The following is a 27,807-nucleotide window of genomic DNA, read 5'->3' on the forward strand; positions in this document are numbered from 1 at the left end:
ATATAATATAATAAGAATATAATAATATAATCATACTGAAATACATTTTACGTTGTTAGCCGGCATCTGTGAGGTTGTGTATGCGATTGTGTGTGTTTGAGGCCTGCGGAGCCCACTCGGCTTACAAACCAACATCGTTTGTGTATTTGGCTTTGCAGGCCAGTAGATGAAAGTCTGAAAGCAAAAGTCTGAGTAGTACCAAAAATAGTTCTGAGCTACAAGAGTAAGATTGCAATTTGAAAAAAAGAAAGAAAGATAAAGACCAGAAAAATATGATTCGAAGAATAAAGTTATACTGTATACTCCGAAATAGAAAGCTGTAGTTTCCAACAATACATTTATGAAGATACAAGCAAACAAAAAAAGCTCCACACTTAAATTCCTAGTTTTATTTAACTGTTCTTTTAACACAATTAAAAATATACATACAACTTTTTCTTTAACCCGGCTCAAATAATTTTCCTACATGTATATTTGCCTTACATTGTGCAAAAAAAAAAAAATAATAAATTCAATTATTAACATTATTTTCTCATCTGGTCCCTCATCTTTGGAGAATACAGCAATTACATTGGAACCTCAATTTAACAGAACACGATTTAACAGACTGAAAATTGTTTCCAGTTGGAACACAAAATCCCCCCTTACATGCACCAGTGAGGTAAGTTTGGATGAACTTTAAAACCCTATTTTTTAAAGCTTTTTGATATTTATTTACAATAGTGCGGACAAGCGGTACAGAAAATGGATGGATGGAATTTGTTTACTGTAATGGGTGTTTTCAGCCCATGATAAAAAAGTACAAAGCAATAATTTTATACTGTACTTATATTGGTCTTTTAGGTCACAAAAAAAAAAAAGTTTCAATTTAATGGACAATCTGATTTAATGGACGACACCTCCCCCATATCAGTCCGTTAAATCGAAACTCCACTGAACTAAGGAACAAAAACAATCCTACATTTTGGATCAGTGGAGCACAAGAAACATGAATAATGAGGGATTAATGGGGGGGGGGGATATTTGTTAAAACATTCTGTACATACATGGCAAAAATTATCTGTGAGAAGGGGGGGAAAAAAAAAAAAAAAAAAAATCTTTAGTCTCTGGCCATCTTGTGCCTCAAATTGGAAAAAACAAATCAGAGATGGAAGGCGTGACTTCCTAGGTGTCAATCATTTGGCGTGTACCCTTGCGGCCCCGCAAAAATAAAACTTCCAACTGAAAACACAGACGGCCCACTTGTAAATGCGCTAAGGGGTATGCCGGTCCACGGAATTACCAAAACCAGGTCGAGCCAGTCTCCCCTCAGAGTCACGCTAAATGCAGCGCTGGATTTGCGCATGTCCTGAAAGTGGATTGCTTTGGGTTATATTAACACGCCATTATGAATGAGGTGCTTTTCTGGGGCAACAAAGTCACAGGTCTGCGTGAGGCCGCGGGTGTGCGCTGGCGAAGAGCATGCCGTGAGTGTGAGACAAATGACTGACACCTCATAAGGCACACCTACTGTCTCTGATAGGCTGGCTTTCTACGGGCAAAAATAAAATAATTAAAGGCACAAGATGGGGCCAGAGACGATTCATCATGCACTACTGTCAAATCAAAATGACTGTAATTTGCAAACTCTCCTTTTAATATCATCATATTGAATGGTACTCCTGGTGGGAGCGCCGCCTCCATGTTGCTCCTGTTGTCTCCTGGGCCCACAAAAGAAAAGTCAGGCAAGAGGCAATCCTGAGCCTTTCAGTCATCTCGCCGTGCACGCCGCACTGCGGGGCGAGCCACTAGGACACGCGGCACGTTGACGACTTGGGCTGCTCGAGGATGGACTCCCTGCGCAGGTCGTTGGGGACGCCGCCCTCGGGGCCCCACACGTTGAGCTCACCGTAAACGCCCATGTCGATCATCTCCTCCTGCCAGGGGATCGGGATGTTGCCTGAGGAGAATTCGTCGAAAAAGCCCCTGTCCGGGTCCTCCAGCGTGACGCCCTTGACCGAGGAGAAGGCACCCACGTCGTCCAGGCTTTTGGCGTACACCACTCTGGGGTCGGGAACGAACGGGGGCGGTAGGATGCCTGCAGAGGTGTTTTTATTTGTTTTATTATCTATTTATTTGTTTATACTCTGTCTCAGTTCCCTCGATGGGGAATTTCTACACATGACAATGTGCGCAAACTCTAACTCCATGTCTTCGATATATTGTTTAAATCAAAATATATTAGTGATGCGCCGAAAGGAAAATTCTCGACTGAAACCGAAAATGAGACCATTAGACACTTTTATAAAATGTTTATTGTGGTTAGGTAACCAAAATATTCGATTCAGGGAAATAAAATCTCGTATGGGATCGTACCTGCATTCAGCTTCCTCCAGTTGATGTCACTGAAAAAGGGGTGGGCTCTGATGTCGTCACAGCAGCCGTTCTTAAAACCCATCCTCTTGTCGACTTCTTTAGCCAGCAGCCCGTTACACAGGGACTTGGCATTCTCGCTGAAGTTGTCCGTGTAGATCGCCTCCCGGGTCAGCATTCGCTCTTTCATCTCCTCACGCTCAAGCTGAACAAAATTCCAACGAAAGATTTTCATGCAAGTCTCGCGTGGTACGACGTGACTTGAAAACAAGAGCAGCAAACCTTCTCTCCTCTGTTCCTGAAGGGGTTCTTGGCGGCGAGGAACTCGAACAACGTCACGCCCAGGGTGAAGTAGTCTACAGAAGTGTCGTACTTTTCCCCTTTCAGCATCTCTGGAGCCATGTAGCCTGCAAGACAAAGTGGAACAATGGCCACAAATGTCCTCAAATAGTTGGAGGCGGCGTTTATTTTGTCAACAGCACAGATTACCAGGCTTCAAAGTTGAAATGAGAATGGCTAGATAGGGGGGGGGGAGATGAGGTATCTATTTGCGGTATGGCATTTATTTTTATTTTTTTTCCATGTAGTCTTATTTACGACACTTAATCCCACGTGGTGGTTTCAGTCAAAGTAAATGTAATTGATGTTGTTCCTGAGAGGAAAAGGAGGAGGCATTCATTTGAGGTGTGGAAAAAAGATAGGAGGTGAGGTCCTTCTTTTTCCAAGTCGACATTTACTACAACTGAAACCACATTCTGTTTCAGTCATACTAAAAGGTAAATGTGTTGAAAGATATGATGTCAAGAGCTACCTGGTGTTCCGGCGTAGCCTTTGGTCAGCGTTTTGCCTTGTTTCAATTCCACAGCGAGACCCAGGTCAGATATGCGAACATTCCCTACCCGCAGAGACCGCTATCAATGCAAGTTGAAAATGAAAACGAGAGGCATTACCTGTTGTGCCGATTTTCGGGCATTACCGTCGTTATCGAGGAGCACGTTCTCAGGTTTGAGATCTCTGTAGATGATTCTCTTCTGGTGCAGATGCTCCATGCCTTGAATGATCTGAGCTATATAAAAGCAGGCTCTGGGTTCGTCAAAGCCCGGCTTGTTCTCATCCACAAGATAGATGTGGTACCTTCAAGGAAGACAGACAGCAGGCACCTATTATGGACGCATATCCCAATGTGTGTTGCCTATTCTAAATTGGATTAATACAGTAGTCAATTCATTCTGTCAAACGTGAAAAAAACGTTTAGACTTTTACCCGTCATCTACAACCACACATTTCTCGTTCACGTGGAGAAATTGTGTGACCGAGTTTAATGATTTGATGAAAATTTTCAGCCAAATCTGTCTTCTTTTAATGTCTCCCAGCATTTTGAGACCGACGTGTGTCACATCAATACTATTAGCACATATACTGTCGAGCAGTAATTACTTTGCATTAAAGGCAGGGGGAGGCAGTAACGCATCATATTTCTTTCCAGTTTGTAATTTATAATTAAGGCAGAGCTGGACGTGCCTAAATTAGTTCATCTTAAAATCCAAATGGCTTTTAAACAGCGTGATGAGTAAAGGATCATTTTTTTGGACTCGGACTTTGAGCAGTGTTGACTTAACTGTAGGAATTCTGCCTCGCAACAAGTGACGCTTCAAAGATAATGAATCAACGGATAACTGACTCCATGCACGGAGCACTTCCGTGCTTGGGGTACGGAGGCGTACTGGGTAAATTCATAGCGATCACAATGATATGCTTACTGTAGGCCTGTATACAGTAAAATAGCTTTCAAATTTAAAACATTGTGTGTATGTGTGCGCGTTTTTGTGTGCACGTGCTGTGCATACTTATATTTCAGTCATTATGAGTAGTACAGTATTGCCTTTGTGAACACAAGCTTCCTAGTGGATCATGTTCATGTAGATTGGGAACAGATTTGAGTTAAATATTAAGTATGCCCAGGAAAAGCTAAAATGTTGGTAGGATACCAAAAGCAACATTTTTATGAGGCCAGTGGAATCATTTGTGCTTTTATATGCAATAATCTTTCAGGATATGAAATTACTTCAGATCTCCCCCATTCATGATGGTCATGACCAGACACAGCTCCTCCTTTGTCTGGAAGGCGTACGCTAGCGACACAATGAAGCGACTGTGGACCTTCTCCAGAATCCTCTTCTCCACCATCGCCCCCTAGGAGAGGAGGAAGAAGGAGCTGGTTGAAAGTCCTGTCCGCCGATGTTGAGTTGAAAGCACTTTGTCATTAATGGCCTCAGACAAGTCAAGGGCAAGATATAACTGTGCCAAGCAGTTCCATTCAGAGGAGCTTTTCGGTAAATCCGCCAATAATCTCTCTATCCCTGTCTTAGGGTTTAATACTGCAGCCTATGGTAGGGACAAAGATGATTAGCAGCAGCAATGAAAGCTGCAATGTTTTTTCAGTGGAAGATAGAAAGTTTCAATCGGCGCAATGAATGAATGCCTGACGCTCAGTGGCCTCATAACGAATGGCTACAATAACGGTTGAGGTTGTAGTCTGCATTGGCCTCGGACTACACCGCAAAGGCCACTGAAAAACGTCGGCTGTACAGACGCCGTCTCTGCCGTTGTCTGAGGTATTCATTGAACACTGACTCACCGTGTCACCGATGGTGGGCACTCGCCCGACTTCAGTTCATTTCCCACTCAGTGAATGTGTGAACGGTTGTGTCTCTAGATATGCCCCTTAATTGACGAGCTAAAGTCCAATGGGTTGGCAACCTTCCGCTGGAAGTCAGGTACAATAGGCTCCAGCTTCCTGAACGAAACTGAAATGGCAACTCTACAGATGCCAGGTCTGCTTTGTCGGACAGTTTCAGCAATCAATGAACGGTTTTGGTTTGCAATGGTGTAGACGTGCGATGCAAACTGCACTGTAAACGTCAGCTTTACAAATGCTATGTCTGCAGAGAAGTATTGAAGAATGTGTATTATCATGAGAAGAGATGGCATCTGTAAAGCGGAAATTTCCGAAAACTACAACTATAAAGCGAGAGGGTCAATTACAAAATGAGCACCGTTACCGTTGTAAACATTAGATTTTTTGCTACAGGTGGGAATGTTACCAGACAAGTGATTGAAGACAGCAAAACATCTCACCTCATAGCCTTTCCGTTTCTTCAGCCTCTTCTTGTTCAATTTCTTACAGGCGTAAAGTTTCCCCGTGGCTTTCATCTGACATGCAGAGACCTCGCCGAAGCCGCCTTTGCCGAGCACGCGGAAGTCCAGGAACCAGTCTGCGTCCATGGGCTGCATCTCCAACCACTTCCACTGGAGGAACCTCTTCAAGTACATGCTCTCCAGGAAGAACACGTAAGGCGCCTCTCGTAAGTAGTCCAGAGTAGCGGCCAAAGCGGCTGCAAACAAGTCGTCGCCTACAGCCTCCTGGCCCTCCTTCACCTTGGCTATGATGTCCTCAGAGAGGAAGGGGCAGAAATGTTTGGCCGTGGCATCTATATAGCGCTGGACAATCTTCCAGGCCTTCTTGGCTCGGTCCGAATCTTCCGCCAGGTCATAGTCCTCTATGTCCCGCCAGAGTCGACATGCACCTTGGTACTCTTGGTTGGTGTCCAGGAACTCCCGAAAGAGGCGTTTCCCAATGGGCTGCTCTACGCAGACGCCATCAAAGGCCAAATCCAGCGTGTCTCTCAGACCCTCACACACGGTGATGTGAGGCAGCTTGAGGCGGGAGTGGTACTTCTTGTCTCGAGCCGCCGCCGGGTTGGAGCCATCGATGCTGCCGCGGGCGTTGATATAAGCGGAATTTGCCACCACGGTGGTCAGCCCCCCGATATCCATGCTTGACTTTTAGGCCACGCAACGGGGGTACATGGCAAGGCGTCTGGGTAGCAAGGGTAAGGAGACCAGGGAGAGAAATGATGCTCGTATCTGAACCAGCGCTTTGGGCAGACCCGACAACTGCGCGCGCACACCACCACACACACACACACACACACACACACCTGAGTCAACACCTTTCAGTAATCCCCTAACACCCCGATGCCCCAGACAATGAGTGCGAGCAAATACTGGAACAGAACAACACTGGCTGCAGGGGACGCTTTCACAACGAGATTTTTTAGGTCTTAAAATTGCGCCCGTCCTAATTTTGATCTTAGACAAGACCAACGCAGGACATTGTAAACTAGTGGATCAAAATGTAAGGTTCAATTTAAACGTTTGGACAGAGCATTTGCTCGGCCCCCCAAGAGCATGGCTTTGCGACCAGAGCTTCTAGGTTCTAAGATTCAAATAGTCAAAAAATATAGCAAAATCACTCTATTTTTGGACGGAGTTTGCATCAAAATCATGTACTGGGAGGCACTGATTCTCAACTGGTGGTTCGTGACCCAGAAGTGGGTCACTGAGTCATTTTGGAAGGGTCAGACAGGTAGTAAAAACTAAAGGGGGCCCTCAGTTTGTGACAGTGCTGACATGACATTGCAAGGTCAGGAAGGTTTGCTCAGTTAACTGTATTTAGTGGAATGTTTTGGATTTTGGGGGTATACATCTTTTTCCTACAACTTTATTGTACAAACCCAAAAGAATAGTCTGAGAAAACATTACATTACTTTGTTTTAACATCTATTAAGTTAAGCTCAAATGTCCTTTTCTGAACCTAATCCTCCCATCTTCAATGATAAATGCATCTGAAATAGGCATCTTGAAATAAAGCGTTACTTCAAGGCACTGTTCAGAACAGGCCTAACACAAACCTGAAACTGACATGCTATATACCATCTTGGTCAGCAAATTCAGACCATACAAAAGGCTAAAACTAGGGATTTTACTAAAAAAAAAAAAAAAAAAAAAGTTGAAAAAGCTCCTAATGACTTGCAAATGTCAATTCATTATAAAGATTAAGTGGACCAACCTGAGAGTCTTGTGGAACTCCACAAATTTAATCTCACGCTCGACATTCAGGCAATTTTGTTGATTGACGATGGGGAAAATTAAAAATCAAAATCTTTTATGGAATGTGATACTTTTTCTCATAATGTTCTGGAGTTTGCATGTTCTTTCCGTGCCTGTGTGGGTTTTCTCCGGGTACTCCAGTTTCCTCCCACATTCCAAAAACATGCATGGTAGATTAATTGAAGACTAAATTCCCCATAGGTGTAAATGTAAGTGTGAATGAATGATTGTCAATACAATACGCCCTGCGATTGGCTAGCGACCAGTTCAGGGTGTACTCCGCCTCTCACCCACAGTTTGCTGAGATAGGCACCAGCACGCCGGCGACCTTAGTGAGGATAAGCGGTACGGAAAATGGATGGATGGATGGGTGGATGTTCTGTTAATCGATCAGAATGCTGCCAATAGGTGATACATTGCTCTTGAGAAGGCAAACTCGAGTAGATCAATAGCGCCGCTGTCGATTGCAGCCAAGATGCTGCCAAGTCAACAGTAAAAGGATCAATTTATCAATTATGATGGCCATCCCCAAATAAACCCACTGTCTTAATTGCAAATTATTCAGACCATTTACAGGAACTTTTAAAACAATCTATATTTAATTTGAAAACTTATATTAGATTACAGAAAAAGGTATTTGGAAGTCAGTACAATGTGTTGCTCAGCTTTAAAAGGGAGATCTTTGATGGAAGTACATAAAGACCTATACAAAAACACAGTTACATGGATATTGTTTGATGGTCTAGTATCGTTATCACTGGCCTCTAAAGGATACTATCAGCTACAATCATCAACAGGGTTCATACATGTCATTAACAAATCTTATTTACCTATCAGGAACCTGGGTTAGGAAATCATTACCTTGCTCGTGCCATTATTTTGTAAACACTACCAAGGTGTCACACACGGCCCACATAAGAATTCCTCAACTGCGCAATACAAAAAACAAAACTAGCAAATAAGGTAAAGGAAGCAGTTTCCTACAAGAACAGAAGCCAGCCAGCTCAATACAGTGAGAAATTGGAAGAACCATCTCAACCTCTTGCCCAGAACAAAACAAAAACAAAAACATCAACACATATGATGGAGCCCCATCGTAGGATGCCAACTTTATCGAGCCATTGTGAATTCATGGCGGCATGTTTGAGCAAATACTTTGGCCATCGTTGAACAATAAAGATCATCATGTTGCCATAGGGAACAGCAGCACAACGGTACATTTTTTTTTTTTTTTTTTTTGTAATTCTCCAACAGCTGTTTTGTTTCTCATGGGATGGCTTAGAGAAAAATGAGCTAAACACACAACGACTTCAGCTTTTTAGGTCAGGCCACGCGCTACAGTTCCCGAGACAAAACCCTCCTCCAGAGATGCGGTGAACGTACAAGTGATTCAAGAGACAAGGGGGCACTTGACGCACGGCCCCCCTCGTTCTTTCAATCCTCATCTACAGCCCTGAGAAAGCCAGACAGAAAAACAGGCATGGGAGAGGGACGGGGGAGGGCGAAGGAGGCAGTGGGGGGTGGGGGAACTACGTTCCCATGGTGGCGCATTTGAGAGACTGTGCTTATTGAAGTGGCGAGGCGTACACAGGTTAGTCTTCATCATCATTCTCGTCATACTCGTCCTCATCGTCCTCATCACCCATGTAGGACACCGGGGTCTCCACGCGAGAGCCGCTGTAGTGAGAGTCGTTCGAGCTGGAAGCCATGGTGCCGTCAGGGCAGCCGTCGCTAGATAGAGGAGGAAAAAGATGTTCACGTTTAGACAATGATAAAAAAATAAAATTACACCCTCAGGGACAACAATGGAGACTTTTTGTACGGCTGCGGGCGGGCCAATGAAAGGCATGCATCCTCAGATTATTACCTTTTTTTTTTAATGAAAAATACTGTCCGTTTTTGGATTTTGTAATATATTTTGTTCATTTTTTCTGTATAGTTTTATATGGACTATGTACTTAAATGGATGTATTTTTTATTATTATTATTACCAAAGACATACTTCTTCGGTGAAATTGAAGACTACAAATTATCCACAGATAAGAATGGTTCTCTACATGTAGCCCGTGATTGACTGCTGAGTACGTATGGCCATATCAGATTCTGACAGCATGACAAACTTGAGCAAAATATTGCAGTTTCATGGTATCACACTATCGCACTTACGGTTCTAAAATTTAAAATTTGGGGGTAAATGTTGAATGCAATCGGTTTTATTTTTAAAGATTATTTGGTACATTCCTCCAAAAAAATTATAATTCTTGAATAAAATCTAAATGTAGTACAACAGTAAAAGTACTCAGTGCTCTGAAATACTTCTGTTCTTACACTTTGTAAAGTAACAGCAGAGGGGAAACAAGCTAATGTTCGTGATGCTAGTTAGCCATATCTGCCTTGGTAGCAAACCTGCAGTATTTATTATACGAATTGTAGACACGTTAACTCTAGTAGGTGGTTGCAAATGTTAACATTCATTTCAAAACAGCGTTACATCAATATATTACATTTACATTATTACAGTTTTTTCAAGGAAATAAATGGATAAAACACTTATTTGTTGTGTCAATGAGTTTGGGTTCCATTTCTGGTTTAATTTCTGGCTCATTAAAACAGTACCTCCAACAGTTAGAATACCTGGAGAGGAATTTTAGAAGATAAAAGGGCAAACCATCCCAAAAAAATAACCAAAGAAAGTGAAATGTCTCCCACCTGGCTGTGTAACGGGCTCCATTCGCAGAGGACCCTCCAGTGATGTAGACGTTACTGATGGGTCCCTTTGCCATCTCTGGAGGAGGAGAGACATCATCAAGTGAAACTGTGATTCTTGAGGAAAAGTAGGAGCTCTGTTTGTCCGCGCGTCACATCAACAACGCTATTAAGACTGACCGATCACATAGGGCTCCAAAGCTTTGGGCACCAGGCTCCGTGCGACTTTCAAGTCCTCCGGAGAACACTTGCCCACCTCCAAACCACAAGCCATGCCCATACGCTTCAGCACCTCAATGTCGTCGTGGATCTCAAACATGCTGTCAAAGTTGAACAAGTACTCAAACCTGCCGATCAAGAACAGAAAAAAAATATTTGGATCCAGTGTTCATGAGAAACATATCGAGGTACATTTCTCCTCCTTGATATCGTTGTCAATGTGCGTGGTCGCTAAATGGCATACTTGTCATTGGAGATGCTGCAGTCGATCACTGTTTTCTTGCTGGTGTTGACGATGATGAAGGGTAGGTGGATGATGGAGTTGGGCGGTGGAGGTCTGTTCGCTTGCTGCTCGCTCTGTCGGTTTCTCTGAACCAGGTTCTTGAAGGCTATTTGCTGCAACACAACAAAAACTTGCCTTGAACAAATAAAGATGGATCACTGTTACTACAAAACGACAGCAACAAACAAAATCACAGTGCATTATTAGTCTGTGTTATACACTCATTACGTTTCCATGACTGTATTCGTACATTTTCTTTGGAAATCACACATACTAGAGGTGGAACGGTTCACTGAAATCCACAGTTCGGGCAGTATATTGGTTTTGTGGTTATACATTGAATGTTAGGAAAATCAATTGTCAAGTTTTATAATTAGGTTAAAAGTGAAAGAATAACATTACCAACAGACCAGAGTAATCAATCCACGCTGAAGCGATCAGCAGGGCTTCAGAGCGCTACTAATTTCAGCACACATACGACCTAATTTTTCAACGGTGCGCCTAAAAAAAAAAGTCGTCACACCTAGGGCTGGGCGATTATGGAAAAAGTAATGCTCACGATTATTTCAAATGATATTGGAAACACGATTAATAAATGATTATTCATTGATTTCTAAACTTCGTATTTAACTACCAAAACTCAACTTTAAATATATTTTAATAGAACGATCAGAAATTTGCAAATATTAAAACATATAAATTAAAAGAACAAAGAAAAACAAATACAGCCATGGCTAAAAACGTTTTATTTAGCAAATAGAAATAATGTTGGTAATCCCAATTAACCTAAAACAGGAATATTTTAGTCTGATTTCATGTCAATCAGGGGGGAAAAAAAGCATTTGTGTCTTTTTATCTGCTGTTCCTGCTGTACACACCTTGGCCCCTTGGGGCCAGTGTGGTGCGATGCATGCAGAGTTCCATATTACAGGAAGCTAAAAAAATAAGAAAAACAAAAAAGTAGAAGAAGAAATTTTCAATAAAGCTTTATTGAACTTGTTTTGCACAAATTAGGAAGAATATGCCTGTGAGTATGTGTATCTATTGCATGACTGTATGTGTTACTACAGCATTTGTGTGTAAATATTTGTTAGCTGACGGCAAATCCCTCCCGTGATCTAATGCTAATGTTAGCGAGCCTGTCATTAGGGTTTCCCCTTGAATAATAGCATGAGCTGGCAATTTCTAAAATGATGCGTCTCTTGTATTTAAATAATCAATGTGAGTCATTCTTTTTGTCGTGCGTTTAGTTTTACAGTAAACTAACTGGGGTATTAAGAACCTACCGCGGACACATTGCTCAGAAAACTCATTTCGCCCGCTTTATCTGTTAAGTTCTTTCGGTCACAACCCACAAATGAAGAGCGGATTTTGTTGTCTCTTGTATTTGTATGTGTTATTTGCCAGGCTTATAAACGCACGAGACGTATTAAAAAAAATAAATTAAAAAAAATAATAATTATATATATATATATTTTTTCCCCTCAAATTTGGTGGGTGTGGCAGTACCAGTGCGCTGGTATTGTTACAATCCTTGTGATTGGATTTGATTTGGATTATGTTGAGATTCAATTAAATTTTGATTTGTTAGGTTGTGTTTAATTCTATATCAATTCAAATGTTTTGACATTGATTCAGTAAGATTTATTTTCATGTCCATGCGGACATATGTCACCTCACATATTTTTAAGAAAAAACATTTGAAAATAAAAATCTGCACAATAACTTATTTGTATTTGTAATATCTCAACCCACCCCTCCTCAATAAACCCCATTTTTAGAGTAACCCATGTTCCGTATCAGCAAAGCAGTACAGTATGCAATTGTTTCAAATGTTTAAAACTGCAAAAAGAAACTCATTGGCTGAGAGTGGCACCAACTGCTGTAGCATGGTGGTGTACATTAGTGGGTGGGTGGAGCCAGAGACAAGACACTCTGCTAGAAGCTTGATCATACATACAGTGGCAAACCAAGCCAAACCAAACAGTACAGCTTTGAGGAAACATGGCTTCTCAATCACTCCCACCTGTAGTATGAGCTCCTGAAGCTGCGACTGTTTCTGTTTGATCCTCTCCAGACGCCTCTGTCGCTCCACCTGCCGTCGACAAAAACAATACTTGCAGAGACAACACATGCAGAGAGACTTCTAACGACTGCGCATCAGTACCTCGAGGTTTTGGCACTCTTGCGCCGAGTTGGTGGGCAGGCCAATCCACTTGATCTCTTTCTTCTCTTTGGAGATGATGTTCATGGCCATGAGGACGTTGAGGGCGTCGTACACACGCCGTCGAATGTTCTTCTGGTCATACACATGCTAAAAGAAAAAACATTTCAAACGTCAGCAAGACAACGAGTACATTATAGTTCCCGATGTGCGTGTAGGTCTGCATCATTGTGCAGTTGCAGCTCTCACCGAGTCGTTGGGTGACATGAGGTTGTCGCCCGAGCTGAATTCTGCCACCAGCTCATCTGCTACCTCGTTGTAGGTGGTGACTCCCTTCTTCTGCACCTTCTCGCACACTTTCATGGAGAAATGCCTCAAGCCCTTCCCATTCTTCTCGCCTTTCTTGCCACGTTTCCTGTAAACACAATGGCACGCTCATTGGTCCATGTCTTGATTTAAAAAAAAATTAAAAATGTAAAAAAATCCCCAACGAGCTTTGGAGGACTTACCCTGACGACCAAGGAGAGGTGTCAGAAGGTTGAGTCTGAGTGAGGAACTGGGAATTGGGTGTGTGGGGGCTGTTTACCAGTATAGTATTGGATACTGTTGCCCTCTGAGGTGTCCCAATCACCTGGAAAAGTAAAGTGGGAGATAATATCCTTTTCAACCTAGCACATTTCCTCAAATAGTGGCCAGGTGTGTTTATTCACTCAACCGCAGAGCACCAGGTGTTTATATGAAGTGGACGACTACTTGCGGCGAGGCTTTTATTTGTACAAATACTTGTACCATTTCTATTTGGGAGTCCTGTTTCTTGGTTTTTAACAACACAGGACAGCGTTCAGACACAGTCCAGTTTGGAGGTGGAACTAGTCATTCCCTACCTAGTAGGGTTACATAGTCTTCTGGTACTTTAAAAAAAAAAACAAGTACAGCAATACCTCACTGTCAAAAAAATGATATGATAACCCATTTTTTCAGTACCGGTATTTTTATCAGCGACTGGACTCCCTGATTGTGCTGTGTGCAGCTTGTCAGATAGCGAACTATTCTCCGAATAAGAAGCAAACCGTGCATGCTTCAAGATGGCTGTTTGTCATTCCCACTTTAATAATACTGTAATAACTGACACGCAAAACAGAGAATTAAACAAGTCCGCTAGCTTAATGGAACAATGCAAAACTCCATACACAGGCTGATGAAAATTTGCATCAATGATGCAGTAACTATAAACACAATTTTAGCACAAACGGAGCAGTGCTAAGTGTTAAATACTTATATTCTGGTATAATAATTAATAAGGATAGGAGAGACGGGAAACCACTGCACGTCTGCATGAAACGCTCTTCAGCATACAACAAGAAACGCAACTCACACATATTGTTGATTTTTGGTTTTTTTTTTTGCCATGGTATAATTTCAGTATCGGCATCGAGGTACTTTATACAGGTATAGAAGCCAAAATGTTGGTATCATGACAACAACACTTGGGTTTTTGCATGGTCACTTATGGTGCACGCACCTGTCTGTACAGCAAGTTTGCACTTGCGGCACAGCTGTGAGATCATGTTGTCTTTCACTATATTGACGAAGTGATTCGTTTATTTACAAGCCAGTCCTCACAACTTGGTTTTCTCAAGGCAGTGTTTCCTTTTTATCAAATAAAGGACAACTTTTATATATATAAAAAAATTTAAAAAAACATGCCGAGCAGCTAGGCTCTAAATGCCCCAAAAACTAAATGTCTCCCTGCTACTACAACAGTATACAGTGAAGTATACAGACCCACAGATCTTCAGGAGTTCAATAGTGGAAAAAGTCCAGATTTTTCTAACGTTTCAAATAAATAAAGTCCGAAAGCCAATCAAGAGTCCAGAATGAAAATGCACATGAATCATGTTCACAATGGTAACAATGACGACCCAAAAAAAGTGAAATGGTAATGAGGACAATAGAACTAAAAAAATAATAATAATAATAATTATGCAGAAATTGGTCCATGAAAGGTAAGGAACTTGATTACTATACACTTTGTTTTATTGTTTGACTGTTACCATTTACTTGTAAAACTCATTTTGCATTTGCATGACAATAAACGGATGCTTAAATGTAACAACAGTCCCTGAGCAGCATTTGGACGGTTGAGGTGATGTCTTACTGAAATACCAATGACAGGGTTGATGACCAAAGTGAAAGAAACAATGTGCTTCCCTTGTGCTAAAGAACTGAGGCATCATGAAGGCAGGCACGATTCCTTACTAAGGTGATATCTAAGCTGATTGTCATGATGTATACATTCCATGTATATAATGGGATGATGGCTGCAATCCTGCTGACTGTAGTGGTTAATAAGCTTAGGATCAACTCTCAGCGACTCTCCCGCCAGGTCACCTCACAATGATAATGGGGGGGGGGGGGGGGGCTTACACAATGGCAAGACACACCATAGAAGGCTGGCGAACAGAACTGTGTATTAATCGTCACTGATTATTATCACCATCACGTGTGACACAAACGCGTCTGTTTTAACGATGGTGAGCGGTGTCTGGTGAAATCCATGACAAAACTTTGTGACATTAAGGACTTACCATGTGTGGCAAATGCTGCATGTGTGAAGCAATATTCACGTTGGACGGCCCAAGCGTTTTAGGCAAAAGCTGTTTGGCCACGGGGGCGGTGGCAGGCTGGACAGCAACCAAAGACAGGACACCTAACAGGACACGTGAGAGGACAAGCAATGAGTCCACACCGCCCCCTCCTGTCCAAGCTGACAGAAGACAGAAATACAGTGGAACCTCTAACGTTGAATGCTATCCCTTCTCGGGGGAAGCAGGTCAACCAATTTGTTTACAGGAAAAACAATTTTTAAACGTAACAAGGCGCAAAAACAAGAAAGCTTTGGCTTTGCCAAAGAGGAGGAGATGGGAAACAAGTCAAGCTTGTGAAGCCATGCTATACTTTATTGTAAGGTAACATTTTTTTATTCTTAAAAATTCTAAAATCCCACATTTCTACCACTGTCTCCCTCCATTGCCGCGCTTTTTATTTTTTTGAAACCATATCATAGTACATTAGGTGTGTTGTGTCTTACAGCTTAGCACACAGACAGCGAATTAACTACTGATTCTTCCATTTTCGTCTTTCTGTCCTTTCTCTGCACTTTTCACTGTAGCGCTTTTAGGAAAAGTGTTAATACATAGAGGGCTAAATATGTGAATAAAACTGCTCTTTGTAGCAAAACGTACGGCTTGGAAAGCGTGTCCAGTAGTTGACGTCGCTCATTCTCCTCTTTTCTGCGACAGAGTTGCTCGTCGTACTCTGCCATCTTGCTTTTAAAAGCGGCAACTATTTCTTCAATGGCCGCACTGGGTTGCGCATTCAGCAACGCTCTCAACATTTGTACTGTACACATTTTCACAACAATATACACTCACGCTTTATCTCTGCTGAGCGAAGTGTTGATCACAAATGAGTCTCCATTCAGCAGGCTAGCGAGCTAAGCTAAGGAGCTCGAAAGGCTTCAATGTGCGCAATGTCGAGTCACACACACGCAGCCATTTTGATAATTACTCACTCGCCCCCTTCTCATCTGCCATCCACCTGACAGGACGTCTTTAATAAAAGTGCTTAAAAACACACCCACAGTGGTGTCTCGGTCCAACCGCTAGGGACACTAAAGAGAAGAGTGTTTAGATGAGGTTCACATATTGGAAATGAGGAAGAAATGAGACGAAGAAGGTAGCATTGTGCAAATTGCTGTGTGCTAACTGAAAATTAAAGCTAAGTAAAAAGTATCAAAAGTTCGTTGGGAATACAACACATACAAATCTTCAGATAAAGTCCGCAGTGCGTTATTTCCTAGTATTGGTCAAATTGAGTTATCACCCTCTAAAACTGCTTAAATCTATATATTTTCATCCAGAAGGCTAACTTGCTGACCACAGATCGACGCAGTTGGATCTTAGGTCGATGTAATGAATGAATTTCTCCACCCCTACTTTGCAGCGTATTCAAGTAAAGATAGCTTGACAATGATTTGCAAATCACTGTATTCTGTTTTTATTTACATTTTAAAGGTCACAACTATTGGAATAGGGGTTGGTAGGACACGTGTAAATAAAAATAAATGGAGATATTGAGTTTAATCAATAAATACAGGTTATATCTTAATTGAATCATTGTTTGACATTCATGCTGCCATTGTTGTGTGATGTCAGAGTGAAGTCAGGGTAGTTTGAGCTACGCAGGGGTTGCAACACGGAACTCGAGTGGTCGTTTTTCCTAGTCGAAAGTCCAGGAATTCCAACTTCACAGTTGTGTTTTTATGCAACTTTTGATTTTTGTTTTGGTGTTTAGTTTTGTTTAACTCTCACTTGTAAGATTTCAACTTTAAAGGTTCCTCTATACTTTTTTGATGAATGTGCGACTTAAAGTGTGTTGTACAAACTCTCACTTCCTACCTTTGCTGGGGCTCAGATTCTGATCAATGAAAACCTTCAGCTCTCCATTCGTTTCTATTAGACCAGCCTGCAAAGAACAGGAACATTAAATAATATCCCCTCATAATCCAATCGTCCGAACTAGGTCATCATATCTTCATGTCATGGGCGTGTAGTCGCTTACATCTTTAGCCATGATCCCAAAGGACCGGGGAAGTTGAGCCTCAGTTGGAAAGGGATTTCTTCTTCTGTTTCACTATTCAGACTCTTAAGAGATAGACAGACCCGATAGATGGATGGATGGATAGATATGACAACTTTAATGTGCTACAAGAAAATGAATAGTTGACCATAGTGTTGCACCAAGTACCGATACCAGTATCGGACCAAGGTATTAAATAGCACTGTAGCAGTTTTTAAATAAAAAAACAGACGCATAAGCGCTCCTACTGTGTTTGAAAGGTCAGTACACGCAAAGCCTACAGTCAGCCAATGACTGCCTGTTTGCCAACCAGTCAGAAATGCCTTTTAAGTGCGGAGGCGTGTGTGTGGGAGCCAGGAGAAGGAAATGACTACAAACTGCCGAGCTCCTGTGGACTCTCCACTCCTCACGGACAAACAAGATGCACGAAACATCATTTGGATCTATTTGCTAATACTCGCTCTTCGCGATGTGCTAACCAGTTAGCTCAAAGCCTTAGCACGCGTTAGCCACAGGAATAGGACACGCCACAACCTGTTATTTTTTGTAACACAATAACAGAAGAATGGTAGTGGAGAGTGGGAGGCACCGACTTAACTACACGGAACAAGAAAAGGAGGCACCGGCGAGAGATGCGTAATTTGCCGATAGCGGTTTCCTGTACTGTACAGAACCGCATTTTTAACAATACATCAATGTTTAATGGATGTAAGTGTATGAAATGCTACTCAATGATCATAGTTTCTCATATATATGTTGTCTTAACTACAAATATAGGCAATCACAACTTTATCCCTTATCACAAATTATATCATCTTGGGGGGCATCCATTATTCGCATTAATTCACCAATGGCAGCTTGGCTGGGTCCCTATCCCTCGCAACTACCAGGGGTCCACTGTAATCATTTAGAGCCATTGTTTAACGTACAAATGACCAAATACTCTGATTTCAGCCCCTCGACAGTATTTTCTGATTTTTGTAATCCTTCATGAAAGAAGACCGATTATCTTTAGTGGTTAATAAATATAAGACATTTGTAAACAGCGGCGTTTGCGTTTGAAAAGAATGATCAACATTTTCCCTTATTTTCAGACATGTTACGGCCCAATACAGTAACTGAATCATATTCCATTTATGGGAAAAACAGAAGTCAGTTTAATCTGTTACGGAAATAATCGTCCTTTGAAGCCGCAGTACAACTTGTAACTGACATGTAGTTGGACCGGAAGCAGCCTCAGATGTGTGTATAACGAATAGCCCTTTGACTTAATCAGTACCCAAGAAGTTGGTCTCATTTTCAAAAAGGCTGGAGAGTACAACATAACTTCCTCTCGGGTGATATTGCATAATTGCTGCTTAATTGGTTTTGTTAAATCCTTACCCAGCACCAAAGAGTAATCACTAAAAAAATGATGATAATAAACAGTGGTCAGGAAAAACGGCTTTGCAAAAAAATAAAGGTTTCTCCGATTATTCGATTAAGCGTTGGAATAATCGATACAAAGAATATTTGATGGTGACAGCCCTAATAACAGTCACATACATGGGTCATATAGCAATGATACTTACTGAAACAACAAACATTGATAAACAAGTCATTTGTCCCAAAAACTGTGTGCCTGATGGATGATCAGTCAAATAGTTTACACCATTATAATCTGACCCAATACAAATGGACACCCAACCCTTTTTGTATCCAAACCACATGTTTGCATTCCCGTTACAAAGAATGAAAATAGCAAAAAGAGAGGTTATGAACTTTTTAGTGTTTATGGGCGTACAAGGCCCACTTCGAGTGCAGGAGAGGAGGCGAACTTCTGCCACAGGTCACTACAAAAGATTCCAACTTCACGTACACCAACTTACATGAACAACAAAGTCATATAGCCGCATGTATAGGACGACTAAACGGCACGCTAGGCCCACTCTTTTGTTGAGGTGCGGCTAGCTAACTGATACCGCTAACCCACCGTGGCTGGATCGAGCCCCGCTGCTAGCTAGCGAGCTAACGCACGCTTTGAAAGCGATTCTGGACCACATTGCCCCCCGTTCCCCCACGCCCCCTCCCTCGCCCTTAAAAGTGGAGAAGCCGCAGAGCCGTTTGGACCACCGTTCGAATGGACCGGTGAGTCAAGCGGGAGAGATCGTGTGCACTTACGCGTGTACTGCAGCTGCTTCTTCGACGGCTGCCGTTGTTGTTGGCATTTGAGAGCAGAGGAAGAGGAGGTCTAAATCCCTAGCAAACAGGAAACATAGCGAGCAAAGTCAAACTATACTTTGGGAGCATTCTGGAAGAATAATTTCATATTCAATTGATTTGGTTTAAAAATCGAATTGTGCGACAGGAAGGGGGGGGGGGCATACGGTGTGTGATATAAATTTAGTCAAAACGGTCGTCGCGGGGGTGATCTTAATCGTCATATGCACACCTGTCAACGCCAAATGGTGGCCCCTCGTATTACATTTAGGAACCACAGCAACTTCACAATAGTGCTATTTACAATAGTTGACCGCGGATAAACGTACACCAAAATAGAACTTCCATACTAATTTAACATTCCGTTTCGATTCGTTTCTTTTTAAAGACTTTCGGGAAGTCACAGTTGTTTTGCAATCCTTCTCCGTTAAAAAGACACACATTCGAAACGCTAACGCTCACAACTAGGACACTTTTTTTAATTTTTAAGGGCGGGTTACTTGGAGAAACTAGTCTCCCGTACATTGTGACAACCAACAACAACAATCGCGGCTTATCAATAGCCGTGTTTGTTAGCAAGCTGCTAACTCGCGGTCACCATTGAAAACCCACTGGCGCTTTGTTAGCCGATCGGGCTTGAGCTAGCGGCCGAGCTAAGCACCGATATCATCGACAAGACAGCTGGAGTTAGCTTTTTCAAAATCGCTTGGCTGTTTTAGAACATCAACACAGCCTCCGAGTCGCGTCACACATGAGCACGTCGGCGGCGAGGCCAGAAACGGGGTGGGGGGGGGGAAATACGTGCTTACCGGTGCACTCCACAAGTTAGCGAGTGTTGTTAGCCTCTTCTGTCCACTCTCGGTTAGCCTTGCTACGGCAGTGCGACTCACAATCTGATCTTGGCGGTGTCTGGCTTCACTTGCATCTGATTGGTCGCGTTCCGCGAGACGAAAGCAAAGCAGTCGCAGTAGCCCACGCCTACTTTTTACAACGGCGTTCTGATTGGACGGCGCTTTGGTTTGAGATCGAGGACACTGCCATCTGTTGCAAAGGAGGTGGTATCGCAGCGTGGTATGCTCCATTGAAGGCTTGCCATCAGTAGGAGATACCTTCGGGCATGTCCTTTTAATTTAATAATTATGCTATTTCTGAAACATTATATATATTAATTTGGTGGTGGATGATCATGGTCAGCAAGGGGTTCTTTGCTGGTCTAAATACTATCAATAAAAAGCGCTGACCTACATTTGCAACCAAAATTGTAATATTTGTTTTACTAAATTTTATTGATCAGAGGATAGCGGGCCCACAACAATGCTAACAAGGTTAGGAAGTTGAAGGAAAAAAGGTCTCAAGTGGAAGAAAGGAAGAAAAGCAGGCAAAAGTGACACAAGGCTGGCCGCATGAATAAAAACAGGTGTGATGGATGAAAGGATAGACTGAAGGCAGAAAATAAGGTTTAAGGAAGGATGTATGGATGAGTGTACAAAAGGCAAGGGAGGGAAATAGGAACAAATGAAGGCAGAATCATAGTTTACATCCGAGAATTACAAGCAAAGACGTTTGCTCAATACTCTTATGTATTATTTCTGTCATGACCTTAAGTGACTTCCTTTTCATTTGACGCGCACGAGTCTTGCTGTGTCGTAATGTAGTGGTGTTTTTTTGTTTTTTTCCCCCCCTCTCTACTGGAAAACAAACAGAGATGAGGGAAGGCTGACACCGGCAGATAGTCTATCAGCAACATTTTGTCTGTGCGGCATCTACACTTATTGCAGAGTGCTTTCATGCAGATAAAACTAAGCTGAACCTCCTAAGCGGCACAACTTGCTTCGCAGGGATGAAGCGATGCGTCTAGACTCGATATTATTTGACTATTAACTGTTATGGAAGATCAAGCTTTGTGCTAAACGTGTTATTTTTTCTATATGGGTGACTTTTTCATTTCATGTAAATAAAGTACTTACAATATTATTTCTTCGTGTTAATGCATTTGCTGTCGTTATTTAACCTCATCGCACCTACATAATGCACTAATTACCTATGTGTATACATTACATTGTACAGTATACTTTGTTGAATCCTGCACAATGCAATGAATCCAATGACAATGCAGGTGCTATAAGCACTTTTTTTTTTTTTTTACAGTGAAATAAAGTGAAGAGCCAGCACAGTGAGCGACTGATTAGCACGTCTGCCTCGCAGTTCTGGGGACCGGGCTTCAAATCCCGGCCCCGCCTGTGTGGAGTTTGCATGGTCTCCCCGTGCCTGGGTGGGTTTTCTCCGGGTACTCCGGTTTCTTCCCAGATCCCAAAAACATGCATGGTAGGTTGATTGACGTCTCTAAGTTGTGCGAATGGTTGTTTGTTTCTGTGTGCCCTGCGATTGGCTGGCGACCGGTTCAGGGTGTAGTCAATCACCGGACCTTAACCCAATAGCGCATGCATTTTACCTCCTGAACAGGAAACTGAAGGGAGAAACCACCAGAAACAAACCGGAATGGAGGCAGGCTGCAGTAAAGGCATGGAAAAGCATTTCAAGGGAAGAATGTGAAGTCACTCGGTCGCGGACTTGACGCAGTTATTGCAAGTAAGGGATGTGCCACCAAATATAAAATGTTATTCACTTTAAGTTCATGTCATCATGTCTGTTCCAATACTTTTGCCCACTTGAAAAGTGGCTGGCTTCAAACAAAAGGCGCACTGTCCTGACTTGTTTAACACATCTCGATGTCAATACCACGAAATAAAAGATGGAATTCGGAACTTGTGGTCTCATATTCACCTTTTGATCTGAAACCCAAATGTCTTCAGTATACACCCAAAACAAAGGAGTTGAGCTCAATGTCGGTGTTTCACACTGAAATTCAAATGTTTACTGAGTGTCACCAAAAGAATCCAATGACAAACCGCTGTCAACGACCAAAAAGAGAATTCATAAAGTTGCGCCTTCTGACTTCCGCGCATGCGCACAATGAGCGTCTCCCAAAGTGCTGAAGTAGCCTGCGTGAAAATGGTAGGTGACCAAAACAAACCCAACACACACAATCCCCGGCTCCACTCGTCCGCCGACGCGTCCGCGTTTGCGCTAACGCTCCAAAAGTCCACGTTGACCGACGCGTGTCCTTTCGCGTTCTCAACGGGAGGTCAGCTGATATTTTGGGACGCCGCGGCTAGCTCGCGAGCTAGCCGCGGCGTCCACCCCACTCGTTATCCTGACAAGCGTGCCACCGTACTTACGAACCCCGAAGCCCGACACACCCACGCGCAAACTCACTGACACGACCCCGCGCGTGTTATTAACGTGAACAACGCACCGCGGCTAATACAGTGGCGGCTAGCCAGTAGCTCGCCAGTGCTACTGCGGTGTTTCCCCGTTGACTGTGTCTTTTTTTTTTTTTTTTTTTGCTCATATCGTCTGTATAACAGCGCCCCCCCCGTAACGTCATCGTGCTTATGACAGTCTAATATCGCTTGAGAAAAATAACGCACGATTGGCGTCATATTAAACGCTGCCAACCTAGGGCTCGTGGGCCTGAGAGTAGTGCTAAAAACAAAAGACCACCTCACCCCTCCCACAAATACTCAAGTGTGGCTGCCATTCCATTAGTCAGGGGAGCTGTTATTAACCCCCCCCAAAATACTCAAGAGTGGCTGCCATCCCATTAGTCACGTGAGGGCACCCCCGGCCCCCCACCCCCGCTCGGAACTGTGCGAAGTGTTGCCAAGGTGTCTGGGTCTCCCGAGCTCCACGCATCCTCCAATGCCCGCGGATGGACGCGGAGCTGTGCGGGCTCGTCTGTCTCTGCGCGCTGTTCTGTCTCTGCTCGGCGTGGGCGCTGTCGGGTCTGCTCGCCGCTCACCACCCGTTTGCCCTGTCGCCCGCGCAGCACAAGCTGAAGTCGTCGCAGAGGGACAAGGTACGGCAGTTCATGTCGTTCACGCAGGCGGGCGAGAAGACGGCCGTTTACTGCCTGACGCAAAATGACTGGAAGCTGGAGGTGGCCACCGACAACTACTTCCAGAACCCGGACCTCTACTGCAAGGAGTCCATGAAGACGTCTGTGGACCGCAAGAAGCTGGAGCAGCTCTTCAACCGCTACAAAGGTAGGCGGTGTCGCTTTACTCCACTGCGGAAGTGAAACCGGCGAGTGGGGCGGTAGCTCAAACCCACAAGTTTGGTTTACCGGCATATGCCGGTGCTCGAATCGCAGCTTCCGAGTAAAATCGGAGCCAGCCCAACTTTTTACGGTTTGTCATCGTCTTTTCTTCGAAACGCTATGTTCTTCCGAAGGAAAATGAAAAATGTTCCACGTTTCGGGGGAAGGGGACGCACTACCGGAACGATTGCTGTGTGCTTTTCTTCCAAAAAGGATCACTTTTAAAAAAGGCTTCAAGCTGGTTATTAGCACTTCCGGTTGAAGTTTACTGTCAGATTAATCATAAAAACAAATGACATCTTGTGTATTTCAAACAATAATAACAAGCAGCCGCATGTTAAGCACATCATTGTGCTACATTGAATTTGTGCGTCTGTTTTGGCTCTTGTCCGTGACAAAACAATGTTTGATCAAATCATTTTTCAAAGAAATTGTACACTAAAATATTTTCTTAATGCATTCTCTTGGTGCAAAACTTTCCAGCATAAAAAAAGCCCAAACTTTATGACCGCTAGTAACACTCTCCAAACTCTCGTGTACAAACTGAAATCTTTAGCGAAAACTCTGAGCTGACCGCCACTCTTATTTAAAAAAACCAAAAACAAAACCACACATTTTGATTTGAGCCTGCATGTGTGGTTAATACCAGCTCCCCTGACTAATGTAATGGCAGCCACTCTTGAGTATTAGCGGGAGGGGTGAGGTGGTCTCTTGTTTCTAGCTCAGCTCTCAGGTTCGAATCTCGGCTCAGGCCACTATTTGAGGACGAGTCGATTTCCGCCGACAGATCCTCAGGATGAGAACAAGATCGGCATCGAGGGCATCCAGCAGTTTTGCGACGACCTTGTGTTGGATCCTGCCAGCATCAGCGTTCTGGTGGTGGCGTGGAAGTTTCGCGCAGCCACTCAGTGCGAGTTCTCCAAGAAGGAGTTCCTGGACGGCATGACGGAGCTGGGGTAAGCCGGTCTACGGGAAGGTCCACGCGTTTACACGTAGAAGTAGAGCGCGGTCTCTTCAGCCGAGGAGCAGCGTGCGGCTTGGCGTATCGCCGTTAAATTCGGCGCGTTTCGTCCGTCAGCGATGATGCCATGTTGAAATTGAGCGTTTGCGGCCTGTCCCGCCTCGCAGGTGCGACAGCCCCGACAAGCTCAAAGCCCTTTTGCCGAGACTGGAGCAGGAGCTGAAAGACAGCGGCAAGTTTAAGGACTTCTACCAGTTCACCTTTAACTTTGCCAAAAATCCCGGCCAGAAGGGTTTAGGTAAGGAAGTAAAGCACTGAATTTTAGCAGGAGGGAACATGCAGGTGGGGCAGTCAGGAAAGTCTTAATCGTGAGACTATTATTAATAAAAAGCATGTGAGGAGAATGAAGTCGATTTTGGGAAGTCATCTAACTTTTTTTATGAGATGATGAGAAAATGGGAGTGGTAATTGTAACATGGGAGGAAAAAGTTGCAATTTCACAAAATCTAGTTGCAAATTTACGAGTCAGTTTATTACATATTACAGTTTTAAAAAAAAAAAAAAAGGACGTTTATGAGAATTGTTATTGAATGAATAGTCATAATGTAAGAAGAAAAATGGTTTCATTTCATGTTAATGAAGTTGTAATTTTACGAGAAAAGACTCCATTTTGGGAGAGTCAGTCATACAGGGAAAAAGGAGAAACAAAATATTACGCGGGGGGGGAAAAAGGAATTGAAAGTCATTTTCATGAAGTACGATTGTGATGTTTAGTCTGTTCTGCGTGTGTTTTTAAAGGTGCTATACAAATAAAGTTGTTATTATTCATGAATGTGAACATGTAAATTGCAAGGAAAAATGAGAATTTGATCAAACTAATATTAAATATTGACGATAAAACAAAAGTTTCAATTTCATGAGGAATGTTGTAATAAATATGAAGTTAAACAAAATTTGAAATTTTCTGAGGTTTTCTGTCATGTGTTTTGTAATGTAAGGGGGGGGAAAGTCACAGTCTTGAGAGTATAAAATGTCCATAAAATCAAAAAGTAAAATAAAAATAAATAAATTATGTCAAAAAGGGTCATTTTAAAAGAGTTGTAATATTACTCGTGAAAACCTAATTTTGTGAGGGGGGGGGGATCCTTAAATGATGACTGACAAGAAAAAAAAAAGTTGGAATTTACAAGCATAAAATTGTTGTTGTTTTTTTGGGGGGGGGGGGGGGGGTGAGTCCTTTTTGGGTGAGTTGTAAATTATGAAATTGTCCAAATTACACATGAGTTTTATGAACTCAAATGCCGCAAACACCAAATGGCTTGTGTGAACACGGTTGTCGTCGCTTGTTTTTCTCCTGCAGACTTGGAGATGGCTGTAGCTTACTGGAACTTGGTTCTGTTAGGAAGATTTAAGTTTCTCGACCTTTGGAATAGATTTCTTTTGGTGAGTCAGAGACTCCGGGAGCAGCATTGATTCATGCACAATGTCACCTTGAAATGAATCTTTGACAGTGTCCATCAAAAGTAACCTTTTGCAATCGGTTGCTTTCAGGAACACCATAAACGCTCCATCCCAAAAGATACATGGAACCTGCTGTTGGACTTTGGGAACATGATAGCAGATGATTTGTCCAACTATGACGAGGAGGGTAAGCGTTGAGCCCCCCCCCCCCTCTAAAAAAAAAGTGTTTATATTTAATTACTAATGCCTTGTAATTGGGAAAGCCTCCATGTTTTGGAATTAAAGGGAAATAGTATTTCCTGAGTACTTTGAAATTCTGTGAAATATTGTTTTGGGAGGTTGTATTCAGGCTTTATTGATGTGTTCCCATCATTTAGAAGGATTTCATACTAAAAGTAATGGCCTGTTTTAGTGGAAATGGTACATATTTTTTTGTGTAAAAGTCATACAAAAATACTTTTATTCTACATATATTTTTTTCTTTATATTTTTGTTTTACAAAATGTTATTTTTAAACAAACATGGTGGCATAGGGTACTTAGAACAGATGAATGGCATTTCAATGAGGAAATGTGTTGTTGTTTTTTTTTTACTATATCTGTTTTTTTTTCCCTGAAGGGGCGTGGCCAGTGCTTATAGATGACTTTGTGGAATTCGCTCGACCCATCGTAACGGGAACAAAACGTAAAACTCTCTAAAAGAAAACAAACTGGGAAGGAGAATATTTCTTTTAAAGAGACTTTGTAGACTTTTTTTGAAGGAGGAGGTTTTTTTTTTTTGTTGTTGTTTTTTTTAACGGTGGCCAACAGCAGCACTTTGAGGACGGAAGAGGGACATTGCCGGAACAATCCTGGCTACTCCTGCTGGATCCTCGGAATCCTGCGAGCGCTCGCCGCTCCAGGTCGGACACTGATGCAGCACGGAGACGACCTTACGTGGACAAGAAAAGAAAGGACAAAAAGGAGTGCTCACGTCACCAGCACCACAACTTGACCGTACATACTGTATCTATTTACAAAAGAGAACTATATGAAGAATAATATAATTACAATCCCATTTATAAATCATTCTTTTATGTACACTTTAAAGTTGTCTCATGGGTTTGATATGATGTGTCGGTGTAGTGTGTCGCCTTAGGGCTGTGATCGTATCTTCTCCGTTTTGGTACTTGCCGTGTCCACTAAATCGCCGTGTCGCAACTACGCTTTACGATTTCCTTTCACCAAGGAAAGTTTTGTCGTGACCGCTCGGAGTAGGGATGACTAAGAATTGATTAATCATGTTTTGAATGGATTGAGGCAAAATGGAGTGCATTACTTGGCTGTGACCAATTGTTTACCCTCTCAACTAGTTCGCTGTCATTCAGATCATTCAAGAACAATCAAATATTAATTTTCCCCACCGTGAATTGTCCATCTACACCCGGGAGGCGTTCTTTTCACTTTTTAGGCAATGACTCTGAACCTAACAAGGCAAAATGAACGATAAGAATGATAAACAGAGCCTTATTAATAATACAATACAATTACTGTTTTTGTTCAATGTTACAGCTAGAGACAAATTACCATTTATTCCTGTCAGTACAGTATGATGTTTCATTTTAAATAATAAAAGCATGCGTTTTACCATAATCATACATGGATTTAGCTCCTCTATCAGTGGTTCTCAAACTTCACACCAAGTACTACATAAAAAAAATTTTGCACTCC

The 27,807-nt window shown here is 42.5% G+C and overlaps 3 protein-coding genes across 4 annotated transcripts; 1 reads left to right on the top strand and 2 right to left on the bottom strand.

The window, feature by feature from the left end:
• Positions 1-374: 374 nt before the first annotated feature.
• Positions 375-6,383, bottom strand: LOC133410715 (rhodopsin kinase GRK1-like). The gene is made up of 7 exons (XM_061692188.1): positions 5,491-6,383; positions 4,418-4,545; positions 3,329-3,486; positions 3,164-3,247; positions 2,635-2,759; positions 2,356-2,557; positions 375-2,077 (listed from the first exon to the last, which is right to left on the bottom strand). The coding sequence occupies exons 1-7, from the start codon at positions 6,187-6,189 to the stop codon at positions 1,788-1,790; spliced, it is 1,686 nt and encodes a 561-aa protein (XP_061548172.1). The 5' UTR covers positions 6,190-6,383; the 3' UTR covers positions 375-1,787.
• Positions 6,384-7,828: 1,445 nt separating this feature from the next.
• Positions 7,829-20,495, bottom strand: LOC133410966 (transcription factor Dp-1-like). Of its 2 annotated transcripts, XM_061692669.1 has the most exons (13): positions 20,327-20,340; positions 19,479-19,556; positions 17,301-17,383; positions 17,138-17,204; positions 15,266-15,387; positions 13,187-13,308; positions 12,927-13,092; positions 12,681-12,827; positions 12,540-12,608; positions 10,475-10,626; positions 10,192-10,358; positions 10,015-10,090; positions 7,830-9,036 (listed from the first exon to the last, which is right to left on the bottom strand). In XM_061692669.1, exons 3-13 carry the CDS (start codon positions 17,310-17,312, stop codon positions 8,898-8,900), a joined length of 1,239 nt encoding a protein of 412 aa, XP_061548653.1. In that variant the 5' UTR covers positions 17,313-17,383; positions 19,479-19,556; positions 20,327-20,340; the 3' UTR covers positions 7,830-8,897. The 2 variants fall into 2 exon arrangements, with proteins under 2 accessions (XP_061548654.1, XP_061548653.1); XM_061692670.1 differs by lacking the exons at positions 15,266-15,387; positions 17,138-17,204; positions 17,301-17,383 and having other exon boundaries at positions 7,829-9,036; positions 20,327-20,495.
• Positions 20,496-22,481: 1,986 nt separating this feature from the next.
• On the top strand, positions 22,482-27,705 carry LOC133410477 (DCN1-like protein 1). The gene is made up of 7 exons (XM_061691711.1): positions 22,482-22,532; positions 23,407-23,623; positions 24,464-24,632; positions 24,805-24,935; positions 25,998-26,080; positions 26,189-26,285; positions 26,717-27,705. Exons 1-7 carry the CDS (start codon positions 22,482-22,484, stop codon positions 26,794-26,796), a joined length of 828 nt encoding a protein of 275 aa, XP_061547695.1. The 3' UTR covers positions 26,797-27,705.
• The last annotated feature ends 102 nt before the right edge of the window (positions 27,706-27,807 follow it).

The sequence above is a fragment of the Phycodurus eques genome, chromosome 12, assembly GCF_024500275.1.
Source record: "Phycodurus eques isolate BA_2022a chromosome 12, UOR_Pequ_1.1, whole genome shotgun sequence".
In the NCBI taxonomy this organism is placed as follows: domain Eukaryota; kingdom Metazoa; phylum Chordata; class Actinopteri; order Syngnathiformes; family Syngnathidae; genus Phycodurus; species Phycodurus eques.

Bases quoted from the DNA above. Each gene is read 5' to 3' on its own strand.
- LOC133410715 (XM_061692188.1), bottom strand. From the start codon at position 6,189: ATGGATATCGGGGGGCTGACCACCGTGGTGGCAAATTCCGCTTATATC. The intron at 4,546-5,490 runs GTGAGATGTTTT...CTCCTCTCCTAG, and splicing joins AGAAACGGAAAGGCTATGAG to GGGGCGATGGTGGAGAAGAG. The intron at 2,760-3,163 runs GTAGCTCTTGAC...TTTGTCTTGCAG, and splicing joins AGGCTACGCCGGAACACCAG to GCTACATGGCTCCAGAGATG.
- LOC133410966 (XM_061692669.1), bottom strand. The intron at 15,388-17,137 runs GTAGGAAGTGAG...GTGTCCTGTTAG, and splicing joins GAATCTGAGCCCCAGCAAAG to GTGTCCTGTCTTTGGTTGCT. The intron at 10,627-12,539 runs GTGGGAGTGATT...GTTGTGTTGCAG, and splicing joins TTCAGGAGCTCATACTACAG to CAAATAGCCTTCAAGAACCT.
- LOC133410477 (XM_061691711.1), top strand. From the start codon at position 22,482: ATGCGCACAATGAGCGTCTCCCAAAGTGCTGAAGTAGCCTGCGTGAAA. The intron at 24,633-24,804 runs GTAAGCCGGTCT...CCCGCCTCGCAG, and splicing joins GACGGCATGACGGAGCTGGG to GTGCGACAGCCCCGACAAGC. The intron at 24,936-25,997 runs GTAAGGAAGTAA...TTTCTCCTGCAG, and splicing joins TCCCGGCCAGAAGGGTTTAG to ACTTGGAGATGGCTGTAGCT.